Source organism: Falco rusticolus, chromosome 6 (assembly GCF_015220075.1).
Source record: "Falco rusticolus isolate bFalRus1 chromosome 6, bFalRus1.pri, whole genome shotgun sequence".
NCBI lineage: Eukaryota > Metazoa > Chordata > Aves > Falconiformes > Falconidae > Falco > Falco rusticolus.
In genome coordinates this window covers 78,411,485-78,435,547 of record NC_051192.1, presented here as the reverse complement: position 1 = coordinate 78,435,547, position 24,063 = coordinate 78,411,485, and the positions used below count along the sequence as shown (strand labels likewise).

General features: G+C 43.4%; 1 protein-coding gene and 1 long non-coding RNA gene across 3 annotated transcripts in view; one reads left to right on the top strand and one right to left on the bottom strand.

Moving 5' to 3' along the window:
- Nucleotides 1-2,737, bottom strand: part of SMAP1 (small ArfGAP 1) — a 96,066-nt gene extending 93,329 nt beyond the window's left edge. For both annotated transcript variants that reach the window (XM_037391597.1, XM_037391599.1), the window contains exon 1: nucleotides 2,454-2,737. In XM_037391597.1, coding sequence (XP_037247494.1) covers nucleotides 2,454-2,571 — 118 coding nt within the window. In that variant the 5' untranslated portion in view covers nucleotides 2,572-2,737. The remainder of the gene's footprint in view (nucleotides 1-2,453) is intronic.
- Nucleotides 2,738-10,831: 8,094 nt separating this feature from the next.
- On the top strand, nucleotides 10,832-16,397 carry LOC119150570. Its single transcript, XR_005105125.1, has 3 exons — nucleotides 10,832-12,196; nucleotides 12,901-13,078; nucleotides 13,211-16,397. It is a non-coding gene; the product is annotated as an uncharacterized LOC119150570 (long non-coding RNA).
- The last annotated feature ends 7,666 nt before the right edge of the window (nucleotides 16,398-24,063 follow it).

The window sequence follows — 24,063 nt, the reverse complement described above, 5'->3', positions numbered from 1 at the left end:
CTTCACTTTTCCTCTTATTTGGGTCAAGAAGAAGTTTCAACAACAGCTGATATAATGAAGAGTTCAACAGTGGCACCATATGTTCATGACAAGCTCCATTTTCAACTTAAAAACTGATCACAATTTCTCTTCTGAAAGTATACAGAAATCTAGACTTCAGGGTATAGTGGCGGCATCTCAATATTGTTCATACAGCTCCCCTTCCTAGAAGAAAACTTCCTAAACTTAAGGATAGGAATCTACAGTGTGTCCATATACAACCATCTCTCAATCAAGTGCCTCTAGAACAGCTGCAACTAAGATACATTTATCATTCCACACTCTCCCCTCCAGCAATAAGAAAACCATACACTTAACTACAGGAGTACAGGCAAAGGCAGATGGCACTATGAAGCTAATACAATACAAGATTTAAAATAGGAATTGCCAGAACAGGATAAGGCAAGTGCAAATCAAACTTCAAGGGAGAAAGAAAGAAAAGAACATCCTCAATACTGTAAGCTCACATTGCACCACACTGTTTTCATGTCAGCTTTCCCTGGGGACAGGGTGAAAGCAAGTCATGCCTCCGGCATACGAAGAGGCAGCAAGGGAGAAGTGGGGTTGAGCAAAAAAAGAAAACAGAGAAGCCTTCAGAAGTGCAGTCAGATTTTAGTAAGGTAACCAAGTAAAATAATTTACAAGGAAGATGAAAACTGCATTACAGGTACTAGCAGAAGAGAGTCTGGTCAAGAGATTGGTAGGTCCTCCAGAACCTGAACAGAAAAAAATCCAAACTCAAGACACATCAAAGCTCTAACTTATGAAAGAAAGCTCTTGTGACAGCAGAAAGATATGAAAGTATCAAAGAACAGGACAGTGGATAAAGATACGCAATAACAAAAATACAAGGAAGAAGCTGAAAGCATTAGCATTGCTGAACTAGTGAAATATACCAAGGACTATGGAGAGTTACAAAATACTTTGACCATGGTTAGAAACAGGGAACTCTGAAGACAGGTCAAAAATTAGTTGGAGGATTCCAGACTGATCTTGAGCAGCCCAGCTCCAAGGCCTATGCTATGGAACAACACACATACGGAATTCCACCAGTAAGCAACTCTGAGCAGCATTCAGCATGAAAAATCTATAGTGCCAACAATACACAAAACATATAAACATGATCTTTCCAGAAAACCACTGATAGAAGTCCTGTACATAACAACCAGAAGACTGGGGACAAAGATAGCTATGCTACAAAATGATTAAGAATTACTTGCAAAATACAAAGATCTATTATCTTTGGTGTAATCGACATTATATACTACTTCGGGTTATATACTAGGAAAATAGAATCTTATTGCTGATGTATCAAACAGCATTGCATAAGGCGGTGCATGATTTATATGGCCAAAAAGTAGCATGTGCAGATTGGGAAGGGAAATTACAAACATCACGTCATCCCTGGTTGCTCAAACTACCTTCACCATACTTAACCTCCAGCTGAGGTGGAGAAGGGCTGAACAACGCGGTTCTGGAGCTAGTCACACAACGCAAACACCTGGTCATTATTCAGCAAGTATTATACTTAAAAGAATAACTTACTGTGCAGTCATCTTATTTAAGGTAACATCATAATGAATCGACTCTAGACGAAAGAGGGATGCACTACGTTTTTCCATTTCAAAGCCACAGAATCAAAGGTAAGTAGAAACGCAAATATGTATCTACTTTTGTGTGGCATAAAACTAATGGACTAAAGAGTGGGAAATCTGACAGCAATATAATTTCAAAATTCCACTCATCACCAAAGCTAGCCCTGTGACACATTTGACTAGACACCGGCATCCAGATTCAAAGAGCCTGGCACTTACATGACCGAGTCAACATCGGAGGGCACTGTTCTGGGCACTCCAAGCTCTGCCCATCCGGCACCTACCCCCCGCCTCAGCCGGTCGCGTCCCGAAGGCCCACTGCCACAGCCCGCTCCCGATCGATACCTGGCAGCGCAGGAAGAGGACGCGGCAGTGAAACTTCAGGAAAGGGCTAGGCCGGTCAGTGCGCGCAGCCTCGGCGGAGGGGCTCCTCACTCGGAACAGCGAGGCTACAGCTCAGGCGGCGGAGAAGCGGACATCGGCCCACAAGGCAACCAGAGGCTGCCTGCCTGCCACCGCCGCTCGCCCCGAGCCGCGCCGGCTCCTGCTGCCGCCCCTCCGGGTCCCGTGTCGGGCGGGGGCCGGTCACCGCCACCGGCAGGGCGTCCCCGGCAGCGCCCCGCCACCCCTGCGGACGTGGAGCGGGGCGGGGTGGCGGCGCCCCTCCCCGGGCCGAGCCGCCGGGCCCCAGCCCCGGGCCCCCGCCGAGGCAGCCGCGGGCGGACACGCACCGGGCCCGCCGGCAGCGCCGCACCTGGCCCGGCCCGGCCGCCCGGCCCGGCCGCCCCCCCCGCCCAGCGGCCGCCCGCCCCGCCGTACCCTTGGCCTCGCAGTCCGCGCAGTACTTGTTGTCCTCCTCCCGCAGCAGCTTGGCCAGGATGGCCTGGTGCTGCTCGTTCTGCTTCTGCGCCTTCTCCCGGCAGGAGCGTGTGGCCATGGCGGCGAGCGGCTCCACGCGGGCGAGCGGCGGCGGCGGGGCTGGGGCTGGAGCGGGGCCGGGGCGGGTCGGCACCGCTCGGGACGCGGCGCTCCGGCCCTGGCGCAGCCACGGGAACCGGCGGCCGCGAGCCCGACTTCCTCAACCGGAACTACTTACGCCCGCAGACGCATCCGCCTCCCTCCCCTCCGCCCACCCACCCTCGCGCGCACACACGCCCACGGCGGCCCTGCGGCGGGAGTGAAAAATAGTCCTTCGGGTCCTGATACCGCCCCGACACGTCGCCCTTCCTCGGAGGGGTGACAAAGGGCGGCGGATGAGGCGCCCCTCTCTGCCCTGACGTGGCTTTGCGGGGCACGGAGGGGTGTCCGGGAGCACGAGAGTCACCGCGAGAGCAGCTGTATCCATCCGCCGGCGGGTGACCCCGCCCTCTAGGTAGTGCTCGCGGGAAGGGCGGGGCTCGGCGCGAGCCGCCGCACCTGGGCGGGCGGGGCGGCCCCGAGGGCGGCCTGAGGGAGCGCGCGCCCCGCCCCGCCCCGCCCCGCCCAGGCTGCCCCGGCGGGGCTGTGGGGCTGGCGGGGTCGCGGCGCTGGGCGCGGAGCGGGGGCAGCGGGACGCGTTCCTTCCCCGGGCAGCCGCGCTGTTCTCGCCCGTGCGCGGCGGCCGGGGCGCCGGAGTCCCGCCTGTAGCCTCGGGGTTCTCTGTACGGGCCGGTGCCGCTGCCCTCGGGCCCCGCCGGCCGCAGACCCGCCCGCAGATCCGCCCGCCTCCGCCTCAGCCCGCGGGGCAGCCCCAGGCAGGGCGCCCGCCTGGGCCGGGCTGCCCACAACATGGCGACAGCAGCCACCTGCCCTGGGCGCGGGCGGCCTAGGCTCGGCGCTTTGTCTGTGGGAAGGTGGATCTGCGCTTTCCGCTGTTAATAGCAACCATTTTGCCCTCGGGCTGTGGGGTGGCCGGCAGTCTGTACCTCTCCAGGTGGCAACGCACGTGTCCTTGGGGCAGGTGCCTCCAGCCCAGTGCCGGGGGTGGGGGGGGGGCGGGGGAAGCTGTTGCAGCCTCTTGACTGAATGGGCACTGCCATAGCATTAATTTGCCCTCTGAATCTTGTCCCAGAGTTTCTGTCTCTAAGAAAGCATTATGGGCAGCAGAGACCTTGCAGCGAGGCGACCGGTGCTTTATGGCTCCCGCTGAGGTGCTGTGAGGCTCTGAGGAAGGTAGAGTTGGATCCCGGGGCTGCTCTGAGTTGGACCCCAAGTACCTGCAGAAGACGTAGCCCAGGCTGACTTTCTGTGACCGAGGCTGTGCACCTCTACACTTTTCCCCTCTTAAGTACCATGTCTCTAGTCTCCCCTTTCTCCATTTTGTCCTTTTGCCTCTGCCGAGTACTGTTGAGCCTGTTCACCAGTAGCATCCTTTTTGTCAGCTCATTTCTAGCTTGCTTTATTTTTTTTTTTTTGCCATTCAACCCTTCCGGAAAGAGCTGAAGCCTATATATAGCCTATAAAACAGTGAAGTGAGGCAGATGGAAATTCAGGTCTTTTCTCTCTCAGCCATTAAATTACTGAATCATTCTCTGTATCTTTCTTTTTCCGAGATTCAATGGTGAACTAATTATCCCCCAAGTTTACAAGAGTTACAACGGAAGGAACTGAGAATACTGCACATCAAGTTAATTAGTAGCTAAACTAGCACCTAACGTGGGAGAAGGTGTTTAAATCTCCATCAAAGTAGGGAGTTTTAGGTCTGCCCGTGGACTGGGAGAGTGTTCTGGCCAGTGAGTTATTGGGTATGACGTTGCAAGATGAGGATGTGGTATTGATGCGTAATTCCAAGTGATGGTTTAGCATCCTACTTGGAGGTAGGCATTAAGGGTTAAAACTAAAAATACAGAGTGGCAAAACCAAGTGAAGCTCCAGCTGCCTTACTGCAGTGCCTAAGTCCAAAGACTTACTGCACCAGGAGTATAAAACAAATGTTAATGTGGTCTGATACTAGCCATACTTTGTTAGGAACTCAGTTATCAGGGTACAATAGTTCTGGCTGCTTAAACATGATGTTAAACAGGACTGACTTATTTATTTACATCTTTATAGATGTAAATATAGATATAAATATCTTCTTTATTTACAAGCATACGATTGTTTTCCTTTTCTAGCCCAAAGTGTTTTTAATTATTGGATCCTTTGTAGAGAAAATCATCTTCAGCTAGGAGGGCAGCAATTACCCTTTATTCCTTGTCATCATCACAGGGCTCTGAGGAACAGAATGCTTTTCAGAAAGACAAGAGCTGTGGGTAGGAATTCCCTGAGAGAGAAAAGGAGGTGAACTTGCCTCTCATACACTAGGTAAGCAGCACCACTGTGTTTTTAGACAAAAATAGTAGTTTCTTTTGTATGTTGTTACCATTGACCTGTAAATTACATCTACTGAAACTCTCTACCATATTGCCAGAAGCTACCAAGTAGCTTTGAGCAATCAGTTTAATTTAATGTGCATCAGTTTCTCTGATTCTAAAATGAATACAGTGATAATTGCCATGAAAAGTGGCTATTCATCCAGTTCCTGTGCTTGAAAAAGCCTACACTAGTGCAGAGTAAGTGTAGCGTTTGGTGTGTGCTTTGGCCCTTAGTGCCTTAAAATTAGGTGTCCCGATTGTGTATTTCCTGGGTCTAACTCCCACTTTGTGTGCATGCTTGGGTGGATTGATGTGGGATATCCTCCTCTAACTGTTGAGCATGAAGATGTGCTTCTCGTGTCAGCTCTGAAAATTATCCTTTCCTTCAAAGTACTTATCCATGCTTCTGTAAAGTAGTAGAAATGGGAAATCACCTGCTTTACTACGGGGCTGAGATGAGTAAGTTATTAATATTTTAATAGAGAGTGCTTTGAAAACAACATGCTGTAAATGCATTATTAGATATTTCCCTGGGAGCTCAGATGAATCTAAGGAAGACAAAAATGGATCCCTTCCATGCCTTTGCTTTTTCTAGATCCTAAGGAGAAGCAGAGTGTTGTAGATGTGAAGTTATTCCCTGAAGCATTTTTCAGAGGGAGGAAAAAAGGAAGAAAAGATGTCTTTCAGGATACAGTATGATTTATAGAATGAGTTAAGGTCTGCCCACACTGTGCCGTGAAATATAGTGCAGAGAGGCCACAAATGTCATCACCTAAGGCTCCTCCAGAAGAAGAATCACAGTTGTCCTGCTGAGGCTATCAGCTTGGTGCCCTTTGCTTCATCTTTCATTAAGCCCTGCAGAGCACAGCCTATATATACAATCCAGTTTGGGAATTAAACGTTTAAGTACATACTTGTGTGTTTCAAGACCTTGTATCTTGTATCTTCAGAATCAAGTGAGTTTCATGTGGCTACCTGAATTTTCCATAAAGTAACTTAAATACTTGCGTTCTGCAGTTTCCAATGCTAGCGATTATGTTGTGTTCAGCAAAAGCACAGAATTACCCAGCATGAAAAAGACCTCTCCCTGGCTGTCGCTATTTGTCATCCTGTGGGCTATTCCACTCTTTTGCAGGGATACCTATAGATAAGTTGTGAAGTTCACATTGTTTTGTAATCTGATGGCTGAATTTCACTGAATCTAGACACCTACCTTATTCAGAAATCATCCCATAAACCAGCTTTAAATATATTTGCTAATCAGGACAGTATTAGCATAAATTTGACTTAATGGGGGAGACTGTATCAGGTGCAAAGTTATTAACTGGATTGAAACCAGGTGTTAAAATAGCTGTGTTTTTCTAATGCCTCATCCTGAAATATCGAAGTCCAGAAATAAACAGGGTTCCAGCTACAGTTGTTGAGTTTGAGAATTTCTGATTCATAAGAAGCCTTGGTGCTTCAAGTGTGTTCATGTTCTTAAGGAAAAAAAAAATACTTCCAAGGAAAAGGACATTTCAATAATGTGCCTGAAATTCAGCTCTTTGAAGTTGGCTCCCCAGGTTGTGGAGTCTGGGGTCAGTAAGGTGGTACCTGCAGTCCTTGGCTGGCAGAGAATGGCAGAACCTGAAAAGTTAACCACTGCGTTTCAGCAAACACTTTAGATGGGATTTCTGTCACAGACTTAAGAAAATCTTGAGCTATAAGCCAGCCACCCTGTCTACCCTTGATGGCTAGTGGAGAGAAAGAGACGTTCCTGAAGGTGCTTTGTCTTGTTTGCAGACAGGTGTCTGACTGGGGTGAGCTGAATTACCATCTGGAAGAGCCTGTGTTAGTAGGAGGTCAATCACCTTCTCCAGCTTTGTGTCTCCTCGCTGACTAGAAAGGGTAGAGAGGATGACCGCCCTGTACCCGAGTATACAAAAGTTAGACATCTAAAAAATGAATTCTCAGTGTAGTTTTTAATCAACGATAATCTTTTAGCAATGTACTTTGTGTAGCAAAATACCTGCCTAGCGCTAGTTCTGTTATCTTCAATCAAAAAGAGAGGAAGCCATGGTAACTTCACATTACATGAAATAATATCTGTGTCAAGGAATCTACAACTATACCAAGGGTTTCCTCATACTTTTATTCTTTGCTTAAAAATAAAAGTACAGCCCCACAAACAAATCCAATGAAGTATTAAAAAATGCAGTATATTTACCAAAAAAAAAAAAAAAAAGCCCCAGCCTTTGAAAAGTTTTGAGTTAGTTTTCAAAGCTTGGTTTTAATTCTGCTTTGATAAACCTTTTTAATGTTAATACACAAACTATGTATAATTGAACATAATACATTAGTTTATACTTTACAAAACGTAGACCATACAGGACAAAATATATCGATACTATAAAAAGAACCTTTATGCTTTGCAAAAGTTGTTAGGGACAAGACTGTATAAACTACAGTTAAAAATATTACATACATAGGAGTAATAAGATTGTATCTCATCATCCCCAAAACGCATATTAAACGTCTGACAGTAGAGTCGCTGCAATCCGAAGCCTGATTGATAACCACTGTGGGCTTGCCCCTGGAGCGCGTGAGCCCTGTGTTCTCACAACGTGCCCCTTACTGCCTGGCGCCTGAAGCAAACGGTGTTGCTCCCGAGATGGTTAAAATGTATAAAAGGAGCAAGATTTATAAGTGAGGCTGCATCTTCTTTAAAGAACCTGACTACGTAGATTAGAGGTAGTAAATTTTTTCTTCCAGTTTCTTGGTTCTTTCTTTACTTCTACGCACAGACTAAACACCTGGTATTAGATGAATTATCAACATTACGACATCCCAGATAACGCAGTCTGATTTCTACAGGTGCCGAGCATTTGAAATACACTGAAATCGAAAGACTGTGGTGTGTTTGCACTTATGAAAATTAAACCAGAAATTCTTAAAACTAGAAAGGGATGATGGAGAACATCTTTTATGAAGTGCCATCATCTAGTGATATCGCAGCACTTGATGGCACTTCACCAACAATTCTGTTTTCTTGAGAGTTATTAGTAAATCTGTATTTTAATTGTAAATACAAATGAGTAGCTGGGAGGTAACTATAAACTAAATAGATGGATACAAATGACTAAATACATTTCAATGAGCTTTGTGTCAGTCATAATTGTGTAAGTTCAGAAAAAAAATACCATACTGTAGAGCTAATATGCATATATACAATTATGTTTTAAACTACTGCATGTATTTGGCTGCTATATTCTAGTGTGGATTACAGTGTAGGATAGTGTAGGTGTAGAATATAAGGAAATGGAAGCTCCATATGATTCTGATGGAAGCATGGAAGCGATCTTAAAAACTAAATGCTTTGCACTTTCCAAGCTCACAGTGTATTTTCAGCTATTTAAGGCTATGTGTGTGTTTCAGCCTAAGTCTTATCATTTCTATTTATCTCATTCTAAGATTGGGCTTTTTGAACAGAGAGGCTGTTAGATGGAACTTTGTGAGTCATGCATTTGGCTTAGTGTTTGAGGATAAGAATACCAGCCTTAGGTATCAGTAGTCCTTGATATGTAGCCAAGAAGAGCAACAATCAGATGTAAAATCAGTTGCAAAATCATACATTTTAAAGATTAGGAAGAAATACGAAAAGAAAATACAAAGAGGGACAGCTGAGCTCCATTGCTATTACTGTTTCATGTGCTACTGTGCAAAAGGTAGTCTTTGAAGCTTAAAAACATTTTGTTGACTGGGTAAATGACATGATAGACACTAAAACTAGGACAGTTTTTGATCTTGGCTTCACATGGAACAAATCTTAATTTTAGCTCTTCAACAATAGGAACTGTGATTCATGTAGCCCATTTTTTCACCCCAATGCAATCATGAACTTTCAGAGTTCAGGTTAAAGACTAGCTGATGAATTCCAAGCTTTAGATTGTTGCAGACAAAAGAGAATATATATACATGTAGCTTTTGAGATGGTTTTTCCTCTGAAACAGTATATTTTTCCTTCTCTTTTCTGTAGTACTGTTTAAATACTAGTGTAAATAAATCTTTTCAAAGCCCCTTATGATGAGGAACAATTAATAACTGCATGTTAGATCTTACCTCTTTGAAAGTCTGCAGTGGTCTGGTCCTGCCAACGCTGCCTGTTTTTGTCTTAGTGGAATCTTCCTCAGAGAAATGGAAATGTTGAGGAGACATGCTGTAAATACTTTCATTTTACTTTTTCTCCTTCAAGATAATGTCACACTGGGGGAGACTGACGGGGTGGGCTCATAGCAAATCACACTGCCTTCTGAGTTCCTCTGAAGTCCAGAGATGCTGAAGAAGGATCATTTCTACTTCAAAAGCTGGTATTTTTAGTAAGCAGTGAGTCTTTTATCAATAGAAGAATGTCCATAGCACTCACCAGCTGAGTTCCTATCTGCAGGAAAACATGTTTTTTCCTCAGCCACTGGATACTCAAGAAATGAGAAAAGCGATTTGCTGTAAAAATAAAAAACATAATCTCTTCCTTCAGCCTGTGTGTGATCGATCACTTGAGGAGAAACATACTTGAATGTGTTCACAGGGCAGTGGCTACATCTGACAGCTAAAAAAAAAATCTTCTGGGTGGCCCTCTCTCAAAGCATGAAGTCAGTGGTGGTTGCTGTGATCTTATTCTTGTTTTGTGTATAAAACTTGCAGTTATACTGCACGGGAAGTGGGATGTCGGGAGGATATGAGCTCTGACTCCAAGAATTTGCAGTTCTTGAAGAGCTACATGGCCCTACACAGGGTCTCTCTGGACAAGCATCCGTCTGTCTGGGAGTCTCTCCAGCTCACTAGCTTGCTTCAACTTTTTACTGCCCTGTTTTAGGCTGACCCTGGAATTCCCTCCAGATCAGATTAGGTTTTCACAGAAGAGGGAAGTTTTTGTGGAAACCCCCTTGTAACTGCATTGCTTTTCAATCAGAGTTTTTCTCTCCCTACAGAATGTTTTCTTGCTCCTTTTGCCCTCAGCTGTTTACTTTATCTGGCATGTTTGTCTTTAATAACACAGGCCCACGTAGTTATGTCACATAATAAAAGAGAAAAATTAACATTGCTATGTCTGTGCTTTTATTACTACAGCATCTTTGACATCAAAGTCCTGCGCAAGATACTAGTAAAGCAACAGGGATTTTCTAAAAGCAGTATTATTTTGATTGTTTAAAAATAGACTTCTATCACTAGAAAGTATATTGAATTTTCTTTCACGGCTTAACGATTTGCTGTTATGACAGACTTAATCAATCTGATGAGTCCATGTTCAACGTTCTGGCAAGTATAATCAGCCCTGGAGTGTTTTCTTACTCCCCAAAGGCACATTGTTTCTGTGTTTATTTTGTTCCGATGTTTTATCTTCTGAAAGTATACTGTTCTGATACATGTATTGAAAGCCATGTGTTTAATTTACTGAATATGACATGATCTTTTTATTTAGGAAGTGAAAGAAGTAGGTTATAGAACAAAAACTCCAGCTAGGTAACGGTTGCTGAAGTTACAGAGACAAAAAGGAGAAGGTTGATCATATGAAAATCACAGGGTAGATTTAAAGACAGTTTATAGTAATAAAAAAGGCTGTTAGAGACTAAGACAAGTCCTATGTCTCATTTCTAAAAATGATCTATACAACATCCGTTTGTTTGACTGCAAGATCAAGATCTACTTTCCATAATTCATTTCTTCCTTCTGAATCTTCATTTTGTGTTCTTTAATGTCACTTTTCTGCCAGATTATTCTAGAGCCTTTGAAGTGCAGAAAAATGGTCTGTTTTCAGGCTTTTCTCCCATGCAGAGTTCCAGGATGTGCCACAAGTCTTTGGAAGAGGGATTTGTCTCCTGAAAAATATGAAGCATTTTACTGAGTACTACAAAATAATGAGTAAAAAAGAAAGCAGAGATATTCTAGGCTTAAGAAAAAAGTAGATGTAAGTGTATCTTATATGTGACGCTGAGGCTACTAAAACTGATCATTATTTAACGAGCACTGCTTTTTTTAAAATCTCAGTACCCGATTCTGTGAAGACAGCAGTAAGTGCATGGCGCAACAGAACGGTTTGTTTCTGTTCCTCAGAAATTGCAGGTCAGTCTATCGCATGGAACGTTATGTACCTTTCCTGTCCCAGGAAAGGCAAGAAAAACTTGAAGTCATGCCGTAACAACTGCTGCTTCATACTAATAGCTTTAGTACATTGCTACACCCTGCTCATGTTCTTGGATGCTTGCTTGGACCAGTTGCAGAAATGACCTGGAACATGCAGATTATTGAAATAAGGTATCCAATGTAACACTTTAGTACCTTGTGTATCGGGATAATTTAGACTCAAGAATTCTGTTTAGATGTTGTTGTGTTAATACAGCATATTTAATAATGGTCTGGTGCTAGGCAGGCCATAATTAGTTGTTCTCTAAAGGATAATTTGTAATAAGCAGTGTTATCCATACAGCTCTGAAGTGAGATCATCTCTGAATCTTCAGTTTAAATGACACACTGAAGGTCAGCCATCATCTCTGTGTATTCTACCATCTAGTCTGATAAGAATTGTCTTTAATATCCACGTGTAGAGCATTCATGTTCATGACAGGTCTTTAATGCCAGGTAAGACTTTTGGTATTCTCTTTACTATGAAGTACAAGTGGTCAGCCTTAGCAGAAGGCTCTTAGTAAGTGATTTAACAATAGTTAGGATTAAAATAAAATGGTTGTGTACTTTTAAGTGATGTTAATTAATTTAAATTTAGAGTTCTATCAAATCTCAGAAATGTCATCCTTTTGACACAGTAGAAATCCTAATCGGAGTGCTAAGATGTGCTGCTGAATCCTTTCAACTCACTCAGGGGAGACTTAGGACGATAGTATGACTTTTAACCAACAGGAAAATGCAAAATAAGAATGGATTAAAACTGCATCTGATGGAAAGGTGTTGGTGGACAGGTGTCTTTCTCTGCTATTTCCATGGGAGAGAGTGTTTTTTAGTTTGATTAGACTTGAATGTTAGTAAATATTTAATTTAATTTCTAGTTTGGGGCTGTTTTCCAAGAAATCAGCAGTGTTTTTTTTCTGTCTCCCTGATGATTCTGAAGTCCTCTGTGAGTCAAAACACTGCAAACAGTTCACAGCTTGCTCCGCTTTCAGCTTAATCTCACTGCCTGTGCCTCAGATCACCAAGCGTCAAATTTCCCTGGGTGTCACACCAGTACTGAAATTTATCCAGGTCAGTGTTAGACAAGTGTCTTATATTCTCAGTGACAGATCTGCCTCTGCATTTCAATAGTTAAAGATGAGGTTTCATGTCCTTCAATTTGCAGTGTTCAGAGACATGACAGATTAACTAAGCTCTTTAAGTGGCTCTCTAATTTCAGGTTTGCATGACATTGATGGTATAATTTAAAACAAAAATTCTGAGCTTTGTCATCTTTTTCGTAGCACGCATTTCCATAACCTACTTGTATTCTATAAAAGGAAAGAAAAAATAATTTCCTATGGCTTTTTTTTTGGACTGAAGATTTAACTTACCAATTGCATCAACCTCACTTCTGCACCGCACAGTATTGTAAACAGGCAGATCTGTCAACACATGTAATGTGGGTTTTCTTGCCCTTTCCTGTGATGTGTCTGGTGGTTGTAATCAGAGATAGCATTTTTGTCTGATGAAGTGGGTCTAATCTAGGCAGACCCAGGTCTGGTTTTGGCCAAGTCATTCCACCTCCAAGGGCTTAGTTTCACCATCTAGAAGATGAAGATAATGTACTGTCCTCCTTTAAAAGTGGTATCAGATTTATAGGGTTAAGCGTTGCTAATGAACATACTATCATCAAGTCTTGCATCCCTGGACCTTGGATTAAGGTCAAGGCATTTGCCTTGTGCTCGTTTGTTTTTTTTTCTGAAATATCTATCTGCTTTGTATTTATCTTTTAGAAGATGGCATGGATTTTGAGGTTCAAGGAAACACTTGCTTCCTGCACTTGAGAGCATCTATCTGACTTTGTTAACCCTTTACAATATCAAGCTGTCTCAGATATAGGAGAGTTTCTGGCATGACTCATCCTGGAATCATAGCTCCCGCGAGTATGCATGAGAGGAGCAGAACTGGAAGGTAAGCAGGTTTTCCCACTTCTGATCCCATTTGTGGCTGAGAATAAAATACCCCATGTGTTTTAGATTCTGTACCTCTTAACTCATAAACATGTCTGGGGGCATTAGAAAACAGTCTGATGCATATTTCCAGATTAATTTGTCTGCAAGAAATACTACAAGAGCCATCAGTATGAGAAACAGCAGATGACAGAAAAATGCTACTACTGCCTGATGATGTGTGGACAGTTTGGCCAGCTCAGGCAGGGGATCTCTGGCAAGGGCCTTTCTGAGTCCCCAGTGCTCTGGGGTAAATATCGGGGAGAAGGCTGCAGGACCCTGAGCTACAGCTAACACCAGTGTGCAGCCAGCAATATTTCATGAAGTTTGAGAAGTTCTTGCCCCTCAGAAAACCAGGGTGAAGGCTGCAGAGCTGGTCCCCAGCTGAGAGGTGCCCACTTGGCGGGTACCAGCTGGGCTTAAGCCCGAAAATGCACGCACTGGGTGCTCTGCATGCCCTGCTTTGGCTGTGGGGCTTACACATGTGGAGGTATCACCTTCTGTTTCAGCCCTAAAGTCACCATCTTTCATCTGTGGTCGGAACCAAAAGGTCCTATTTTCTGCTATGGAAAAGCCCCTTTTCAATACACTAAAAATAAAGAATAATTTAAATATTTTTACTTTTATTAATACAAATGTGAATGAAGGAAAACATTTAAAAACATATCCGATGAAATTACGTGGTTGGGAGAATCTGAAGCTTTGTTATTAGTGAATGATTGCTGTGAAGACTCCTACTCTTTCAATTTTCAAAGATAAACAACTTCCATGGGTGCCATTTGTTTAAATTGTACTTTTAGCATAAACACTATGAAAAAATATTGGCTATTAGAAAAGCAAAGAACTTGGTAGTAAATTGAAATTAAGAAGAAATGGGACTTCTCCTTCCTCAGCTAACCTGATTTTAATGTTAATGAGACCCTGACAAAAAAAGAAACCTCCGGGAAGGGTGAAAACCGAGAAAAAATAGTGAAAGTTACAGAAAAGAACTGCTTTAAAGTGGTTAAAAGAGTCTAAGTTGTTGCACGAGCACTGGTGAGATTTCTCCTTCCGAGAAGTTTTATTCCAGTCACACACAGACATACTTGTTCTGAGGGAGATGCCTAAGAACTGACAAAGTATCCACACACTGTAGACAGTCTGAATGTGACACGTTGTTTAGTGTGTTAAAATCAGAGGTTTAGCTGATGTTTCCAAGAGGTCACTTGCCTAAGGACAGTACGTGTTTGTTTTCACCTCAGTCTAACTGATAGCTGCAGCTTATCAGTCTTCTCCGGTTTCTCTCTCCTCCTCCGTGGCCTTCAGTGGAGCCCAGTTACGCAGCTTTTTCTGACATGTGCCTCTGTGCTGTATGAAACAGCCTGCAGGTACTGACTGCTCGGGAGTCTGAGAAATAGACTCTTCCCTTCAAAAACAGTTTAACCTTCACTGAGCTGAACAGTGTTACCTCAGATTTTGTTCAGATGTCTCCAGTTGTGCAAACTCCTGTTGATGTCATGTGTTGTCTTGGCCAGGATGCTTGTGCTGATCATTGATTCTTTTAACATATTTCAGCTTGCATTGTCTTGTATGAGCAATGAAAATAATCCTTTCTTACTGTAAGGGTTTAGATCAAGAATTTATCCAAAATTCTGCTGGTACCTGTTTCTTCTCTGAGGGAGAGGGCAGACACGTGTTAATGTAACAATGAACCCGCAGCAACAGCGTTAGCAGCCTGGAGAGCAGGATGGGACCTCAGCACCTGGGCTTTGCCCCCATGCTCTCTCAGGCTGCGCAGAGTATCCCCATTTCTTTGCCTTTAAAAATATCTCAGATTGGTGTCCAAGAGTATTAATACCTGTACACTTATTTAGAGAGGTAAACTATGTGAATGTATTGCATCTGAGTTGATTCTTACTCAAGAAGTAAGAGATATGTGTACAAGTGGATTTCCAAAGAATTTTTTTATCACTGTTGTCCTCTGCAGACACCAATTTCGTACTCCATGTAGTAACTGGCATTCCCCACCATCAGCCAACCGTAATAATTTCATTCGTACACACAATCTTCATTGTTCGTGCACTCTTCCTTGTTTTTCTTGTTCTTAAATGCACTTCAGCCATGACTGATGTGGTTTAGTTCATATGACACAGCCCTCTGAGCACTGTTGACCATAAACTGAGAAAACATTGATAGCCAAGTATTAGGCTCTACTATTTTCCAAATTCTTCCCATGGTTTACCGGTGATGCAAAGGCAGCATTTTGTCCCAGTTCCGTGACCACTGCAGAACAGCAATACAGTCTACAAGTAGAAGAGCAAGCACCACAAGGTACAGAAGCTGCACAAGCCTCAGCTGGATAAGAAGAGTAAGAAATATGGGCTATATTTGGCCAGGAATTGTTTTTTAATGGCAGGGATACAGCAAACTGCATACATACCTGGGGAGAAACCAAGAATGACGTAGTCCTGCAACCTCTTGCTTTGGCACATGCAATTAGAGGGCAGGATACAGATCATGGAAATTAGATGCTGTTCATATTAGAATTTCAGGTGGAAATAAAAGTCATAAAAATACCACACAGGAATAGGACTGAATGCCATATGAATAGGCAACAGCAAAGATTCACCTATGAGTGTAAAGTATGAAAACAGAACTAAGCAAAAGACTGATATACTCAGATTTCTCCACTGAGAAATATAACTGCATCTGGCAGCACTTCAGATTTTCTTCTCTCATTACTCTAAAAGCCTAATGACGTTGTTACTACAAATGAGAAATATCCAACATGCCTTCTTGTGGCTTCAGTTGAATATTTGCAATGAGGGGAAAAAAAAATCTTTATTCACATTGGATTGTGTCTCACGTATATTAAAGTCAGTAGAAACATTACAGTTGATCAGGTCTCTAGTATCTTAAATTTGTTCTCTATTTATTTCCACTTCGGAAATACACCAAGTCCTATTGACTGATCAGAGCATGAAAAAATCAACTGTAAGAAGCAATTTCAAAAGAAAAGCTGATCAAATACTCGTGAAATTGTCTCTAAAGCTAATTTATACCTTTGTTTATTGGTTCTGTCCTTTGCCAATTTATTTTGTGTATATAGGGCTCCTTGAGAAACGCTGGGCCTGAAAGAAAACTCTACTGAAAAACTACATATGGTTAAAAGCTAAACAGTAAGATCACGATAAGAAATAATGGAAGACTGGAACAGAAAATTGTTCCCCCATTGTTCCACAATCACAGAATCATATTATCTTTTATGTTGGAAAAGGCCTTTAAGATCGAGTCCAACTGTAAACCTAACACTGCCTAGTCCACCACTAAACCATGTCCCTAAGTGCCACATCTACACATCATTTAAATCTGAAGTTTTAAAACTAAATTTGTAGTTAAGGAGTGATGCAGAAAAAAAAGGATGCTGATTAATCTATCAAAAACGTAGAACAACATTATCACACTTCTTCAGTTAAAGACTCCTTGACTTTGGCTTAGGATTTTTGGAAGGAAAGCCTAGTTTTGTGGCTAACAAATTTATGCACACAGTGGGTTTGACCACAATGCAAATAACACTTCTATAACATGCTTCACCTGGAGAACTGTCTCGCTAGGGCAGCTCTATGGATACGGAAGTCATAACTCCTTCCAACCTTTTTATTTTTTAAATCTAGACCATGCTATGAGGGGGCTTCTTTCAAAGCAATGGGTGATACCCCTGTCAGATGACGGATACTGGCCTAGCTGGACGTTGGGTATAGTGCCAGCAGATAATATCAGTTATTTTGCAGTTTGGTGTGTCCCATCAGGATTCCTCTTCCATGACAACAAAAAATGTGGATTTGTTAAACAATTTCTCAGTAGTGGAGACGAGACAGTATTTGCTTTTTGTGCCACTCTTGATCTGCCTGTAACTTTCCCAGTTTTCAAGATGATACAAAATATTTATAAAGTAACCAAACTCCAGAAGAAACACTATTAGCTGTAGTTTTACTACATAAAATATTTCATTATAATTCTTACCCATCGAATTTTCATGCATTATGAAATGGTTTCATGAAGTGCCAACCTTCCACACAGGGATGAAGTCTGCAAACATTTCAGTATTAGGTGTGTGTGTATATATGTATCTATCTGTGAATAAAGATATGCAAATGTATGTAGATATTAATGTTCTAGAAACGGTTACCATTTTCAGTTTCAGCTCAGTGGGAGGCTGTTATTGAAATGATTTCTTTCCATGGAGAGGAACAACATACACATTTTGTCTTGCCAAGGAAGACCAGAGAGGAGAACCGCATGTCTAGTACTCAGCAGGACACGCTAGGAGGCCAGGCTGCTATCTATACCGTGCCTGAGAGCACTCAGGTAGTTCAGAGGCCAACCTGGGCTTAGCAGCCTGCAGAGCCCACCGGTCCCCAGAGAGGACAACGCTGGGATGCTGCTAAGCAAGGCTCTAGGTTATCCTGCACCTGCACGGGACAGCAGGGAAGCACAGTGACGCACGCATTCTGCAGCTGCTAGGGTTTGCCCAGCCCACAGCCAAGGAGTGGGGGAAGAGAGCTGAAAGTATTGGGAGTGAGGTGATAGGAAAGGATGATGAATTTGGGCTTGGATGCAACACAGAGGATGCACGAGAGGGGGCTGTGACATTTAGTGATATGCTGGGCTGTACTGTTTATTTCTTACTGTTCACAGGAAGCTAAGCCGACTGGCTTCCCACAGAACCTGGTCTTGGTGCGTGCCACCAGTGATGAGCTGTAGTGAGTTCTACTGCTCATGTACTACGTAAAAATAACCCCTGCGTGCCAATCAACATCAACAAATTACCAAGGCACCAGTGGCCAGTCTCCAAGACACTGAACCCTTCCCAGAGTCCACAGCAAATCCAAGCCTCTTGTCCTCGAGTCAAGCAAAACGGCGTATTCATGCTAAAACTGGCTCTAATGAGACAGCTTCCTTGGAGACAGCCTAACATTAAAAGAAAGGAAAAAAAAAAAAGCAAGCCAACACCACAGGCTTAGGAAAATTTGGTTTGTGTCCAGGAACAGTACGACATCCAGACTGCTTCTGAAGCTTTATGAATGTGTGTCTGGCTGTTGAAGTCCAGCAGATGGAAAGGGTTCTGTGGACTACAAAGTGAAATTTGGGCTGCTATTCCCAAATTAGGTTCTATGAGAATTTCCTGCAGACCAGGCAGCCCAAAATGTTACAGCGGTTTCTTACCACATTTCCCCATCTCCACTCATCATCTCATTTCCATACCTTAGCATTTTGCTCCCAGCAATCAGCAGATGATGAAGGAAGCTCCATGCATTAATTTCCTCCCCAAATCCATGAGCAATTGTTCTTCCCTCTGCTCTGGGTTAACAAACCAACGTTATGTTTTCCATTGCCACTGTGGTCTGAAATAACACCAGCACCATCATTAATGCTGCTCTGCCACCAGTCCCCTGTTTCAACACAATCTGAAAGGCCAAAACCTATCGTTCCCATAAACTGCAAGAAAAAAACACATGCACTCCTGTGACAGGGAAAGTCCCGGGACCATGTCAAAGCAGAGGTGGAAGAGCACAAAAAAGAGGCAAGAACTGAAACTGTTGTTATAGCATAAAATAAATGAGTAAGTTTTCTATTTTCTTCTGATGACCAGACTTGAAAGGTATGCAGCGCTGTGGGTCAGGACCATTCTTCTTAGCGAGGGACAAGCGCTCACCTCCACATGCTGCCAGCTGAAGGGCTCAGAACATTTCAGGCTAAAGGAGGTGCGAGGGGGGATCTGCTGACGGACATGCTGAGGGGCCTCCTCAGCAGCTGGGGTGCTCCTGAACTGCGGAGTCCCTGCCAGGCCAGGACTGCAGGATTCGCTGAAACAAGGAAAAGGCTCGGAGGAAGGGTCAGTCGGATGGTACGGTGACCTTGCCATTTGGGAGGGGAAGGAAGAACTCAAACGGAGACCTGTTTGCTGGGATTCGGGGTCCAGCTCCCGCAGCAATTTAGCCCAGGTCTAGCGCCGGTTCAGGTGGGGAAGGCTGCTCCTGCCTCCCCTGCTGGCAAGGGTTAGCCCATTGACTGCCGACCGCTCCTCGACCTCTGGGCTGTGCCCACAGGGCAGGCAGCAGAGGTGCCCCCACAACACTCCTTCCCCGAACGGCTGTGACCCCTTCCCAGGCAGCCGCCTCTTCCCCACTCGGGTGCTTGTCTGCCCTGGCACAACTGAGCTGCCACTGGTGGCAACAATCAAAAAATTCTTTTTCTCTTCAGCCCCAAAGGATACGAGGCTGCGGGCCAGAAAGCAGACAAAAGGAGGCATTTTAAGGCACAAGTATTGCAATATGTAACAACTGGTTAGTAATACACACATAGAGGGTGACCTCAGGTAAGTACAGTGACACGGCGCGCTACCATAATGCTCCAGTCATCTCATTTTCCCCCCTTATTTTCAGTAATACAGGGAAATGAAACACTTTGTTCCCCTGCATCCCTGTACTGTTGTGTTTTCTGGCTTCCTGCAAAGCACCACAATTGCTGTGTGAACCCTGCTCAGAGCACTCTGGTTTTTTTTCCTCATGCAGGGTTTGCGGAGCACAGCAGGCCTCTGTGACACGGCCGGTATTATCCATACTTTATTACAAATGGTTTCACAGGAAGGACCATCTGGTCGTCAGCTGCCCAAATGCGCATTTGCCTGCCCTCGTGCACCTGTTCAGTGTGTAATTCAGCCTCTCCCTGCCAGGTGCTCTCCCACCAGAGGTCCTCTCCCACCAGAGGTCCTCCTCAGTGAGGGGACAAGAGGACACAGCACACCTCCCAAAACAGCAGCAAGTACAGACACCTCTTTGAGACCCCTGTTCTTAAAGAGGAATAAATCCCACCTTATCTTCAAAACGGAGACAACATATAGGACCAGAAGGTAACCAACCGCCTGGCTTGGAGATCAGCATCACACTATTACAAAGCAACTGTGTCGGTGCTCAAGTAAGAAGGTCAGGTCCAGTGTCTGAGCTGCCATCACGCACAGCAGGCATGCACGTCACTGATGACATCACTACGTTCTGGGAAGCCCATTTGCTCAATAAAACTAGGTGCCATTTAACAGATGGTTTTGCCCACAGTCATTCACAGGTGAGCCTACAACATACCTGCCAGTCAGATCTGTACTACCTTCGCATGGGATTTCTCTGTGCAAATGAAACCATCAACCTGTAAAAATCACCTGACTTGTTCTGGGACTGCCCTGACATACCTGAATGTCTGTACTGGCCAGACTGGACCACAGCCACATGCTCTGAAAAATGTTCAGTAACATAACCTAACAGCTAAGCTGCCTTCACCGATGCCCAATTAAATGAGACCTTAAAATGAGTCTGGGTTTTTGTGTAAAACTTCCAGGGAGACTGGCGCTACTTCTTAGAGGCATCTCTGTCTCCTTCTTTGCATCCCCGACTTCCCACGAGAGTTACATTTTAATAGAATAATGAACTTGAATTTGAGAGTCAGATGCAACTGGAGGAGTTCCAGTCCTTGGGGTTTATCTTTTTTATTTGACTGTCCGAAAGATCTTCATCTACAAAATACAAATTATCAAAAGATTTCCTTCAGAGAAAGGAGGGAGAGGGAGCAACATCTGCAACTAGTGATTGATTTTGTGAAGTATCCTGTTACTATTCCAGAGGAACTAAGGGTACCTATCAAAAAATGGCTTCAAGGATGGCAAAAATTAAAAGCAGGATTAAATAACATACAATTAACAATAAAAGAGCTGTAGCTGTCATTACTGGGCAGAAAAAATGACATCACCATATACAGGGAGGATGAAGCAATATGCCTGCCAGACCAAACAGTTACCTGTCATTATACTGCAGTTCTATCTCAAGAAAAGCATCTGGGGAAAAATCTGTCTAAAGATCACACATACATACTGTAGAACTTGCAAATAAAAGCCCTGGGGTAAAAAAAATAGGCTAAAAGCAGGATGTTCCCTGAGCTAAGCAACATTTGCTCATCTGTCTTCTAGGAAATGGTGAAATTTTCCTCCAACTTTCAAATGGCAACTGGAAACACACCATCCTTTGTTCTTTAACCTCTCATGAGGAATTCACGCAGACTAAGGGTTTGCTGAGCAAATATGTTAATTTTTTAATATTTTGCCAGTTTTATCTTGATATTGGCTCCCTGTCTTTCAGCAGCATATCAGATGAAGAGAGCTCGGTTGTTAATTTGACGTACTTCACCCTTTCCGTATTAGGGACCCCCCCCCCCCCCCCAAGTTCCTAGGTTTGAAATACTTGCTGTCACACAGGTATAAATATATTCGGTGTTACCCTCCTAGCTGTATCATGCTTTAGGCATTTATTTGGGAGGTTAGATAGGCAGAAGGAATTTAAAGTCTTAGCTTCAGCCTTCTTCCTCTCATTTTAAGGGAAGCAAACTCCCTTTCAGGAGATGCCCAAGAGCTGGCCCTGAGCATCCCCTTCCCTGCCAGCAGCATTTGGGAAGGGCACAAGCAACAAAAGCACTGCAGGTCCTGATGCCTCATTGCAACCCTCCCTCTGAGAAGGAAGCAAGTTCACTAACACCCTGGCTCCTCTGCTGTCACCACCACAAAGCCGACTTTTTTTTAACAGTATGTCACTGAGGACAGCTATTTAGGCAGCCCTTGAAGTTAATGGAGAGGACACACTTAAAACTTTCTCCCGTTCACCATCTGTAACGAAGAATTCCTCTCCCTGTACTAAGATGGACTACTTTTTAGAGGCATCTCCTACCAGTGCAACTAATTACAAAGCAAGCACAGATGGCCAAGTCACATAATTTCAAAACTAGTGATTAGGAGAGAGTCCCAGTGTAAATAATAGTTCAATATCTGGTTTCTAGAACCAACCTGACCAGCAGTTCACTTCAAGGCTCACCTAATTTTGTCAGAGCCTAAATTTGAAAATTACAACTGTGTTTTGATGGCCAGGTATGTCAGCTTTATTATAAATTAACTTAAGGACCTTAAAGAGTTTATTTTAACACTCTCATCCTAAAAGTGCTGACATTAAAATATGTGATTTTTTGCAGACCCACGACTATAGCTGACTGGGAGATTTAACACCTGGAAAATGCATGTCAAAGTCCTTCTGCTGTAAGCTTTAATTGGCACTTTTGATGTTCTTTGACAGGAAAAAATATCTGTTCTCACAGTAGGAAAATGTAGAGAGATGCTGAATATTTCTGAAGAAAATATATACGGTCAAAGTTATTCATCGGCTTGGTTTCCAAAGGATGGGAGGCCAGCATCTGCACTGCCCCATGACTTTAGAAGCCAATGAACTCCAACCTATTCTGAAAAGGTTTCAAGGAGAGAAGTTACCAAGGTAATAAGTTCTTGCAAGCTCTGTGAAAATCAGTGGCTGGGAAAGTGGACCAAATAATGCCCCCGGGGGGAAAGATGGGCAGAAAGATGCCCTGTCTCTGGCTTGGAGGAGGTAATGTCAATCAACAAGGGAACATGGAGAAAGACACTGGACCTACGGGAGGTGTAAGACATTCACAGGAAACAAGGCATCATTAGTTCTGCTCTTCACAGTGCTTGTTTTGAACAGAGCTCTTTTCTCAGCATTTGTCAAATCCTGACTTTGTAATCACGATTCAGTTTCTACCGTGCCACCCTTTCTGCAACAAAAGTCCTAGGGAAGATGACATATGGCTACCCCCTACCAGCAGTTACCACGATGTAAGAGGGAGCACAGCCATACCGACATTAGAATGCAGACTGCACATCTCAGCTGGTCTGATGTGAAACAGCAACCACCAGCTAAGCAACAGTGTTTTCATATTGCATGTTATAGAAGCATGAAAGTGACCACAAGTTTTTATGATCACCATCAGCACACAGAAACACACCTCAGATCTTTTCCTTATGCTTTGACATGCTTGATGCTATGTTAGTGACTGACAAACAATTACAAAAAGCACAGAACTTCCAAATCTTCTTCTCTATAAATGAATACACAGTTTTGCTATTTTCCCAACACTCCACAACAAGGTGTTGTGGTCTTTTTAAAATAAAAATACCAAAATAAGGGTCATAAAAAGACACGTAACATACCTGTCGCTACAGATCACTGGAACCTGTGATCATTTATTGCAGTCAACTGAAAAAGTAGTATAGCTCTGTAACAACATTCTACAGTCCTTTACAAACATCTGCTACCATAAAGGGTAATTTTACTCTGATTCAGCTATGGCCTAAACCTTGTGGTTTAACTTGGTAAAATCAGCACTGAAATCTATACTTCCCGAACAACGCAATATATATCAAATATTTTGTTTAACTGTAGAGTGCAACTTTATATATTTTGTAATAAAGTAATTACAGAGCAATTCTTTCAAACAACAAAGGCTTCATAATTTTAATAATGTACCAAATGTATCTACGCAAACTAGCAGAAACAAGTTTAAAAGAGAAAACCTACTGCAGAAATGAAGCATACAGCTTTTTAGTAAAGAAAACGAAACAGCTGCAAGCATCCTCCATTACTGCCAGAATTTGCTTATACGGACAGAAGAGCTTTCCTCTGTCTCCCAGAAATTTAACAGAAAATGGATAAGCTCCCTGCTTCTTTACACTGTTATACTAACAAAAAGGGCTACAAAAATAGATTAAATTGATATTTATGACAAAACCATACCTGTGGCTAATCTAATGGCTAATGCCAGAAGCCATTGCTTTACCCTAATGCCGTGTCCCAGTGAATGGCTAATAAATATGAAATACCCGGGAAGAGCAGGAAGATAGCACTGAAAAAGTGCTGACATGCTTCTTTCCTAACTGCAGACACTGCAAGAAAACAAAACAGAAATGATCATTTAAACCCTACGGTATCATCCTATCAGTTGTTGCATTCAAACAATGACTGGCAGGTGCCACAAGTGCTTTTGCAGCACCACAGGATGCTATTTTGGACTCGCTACCGGAGC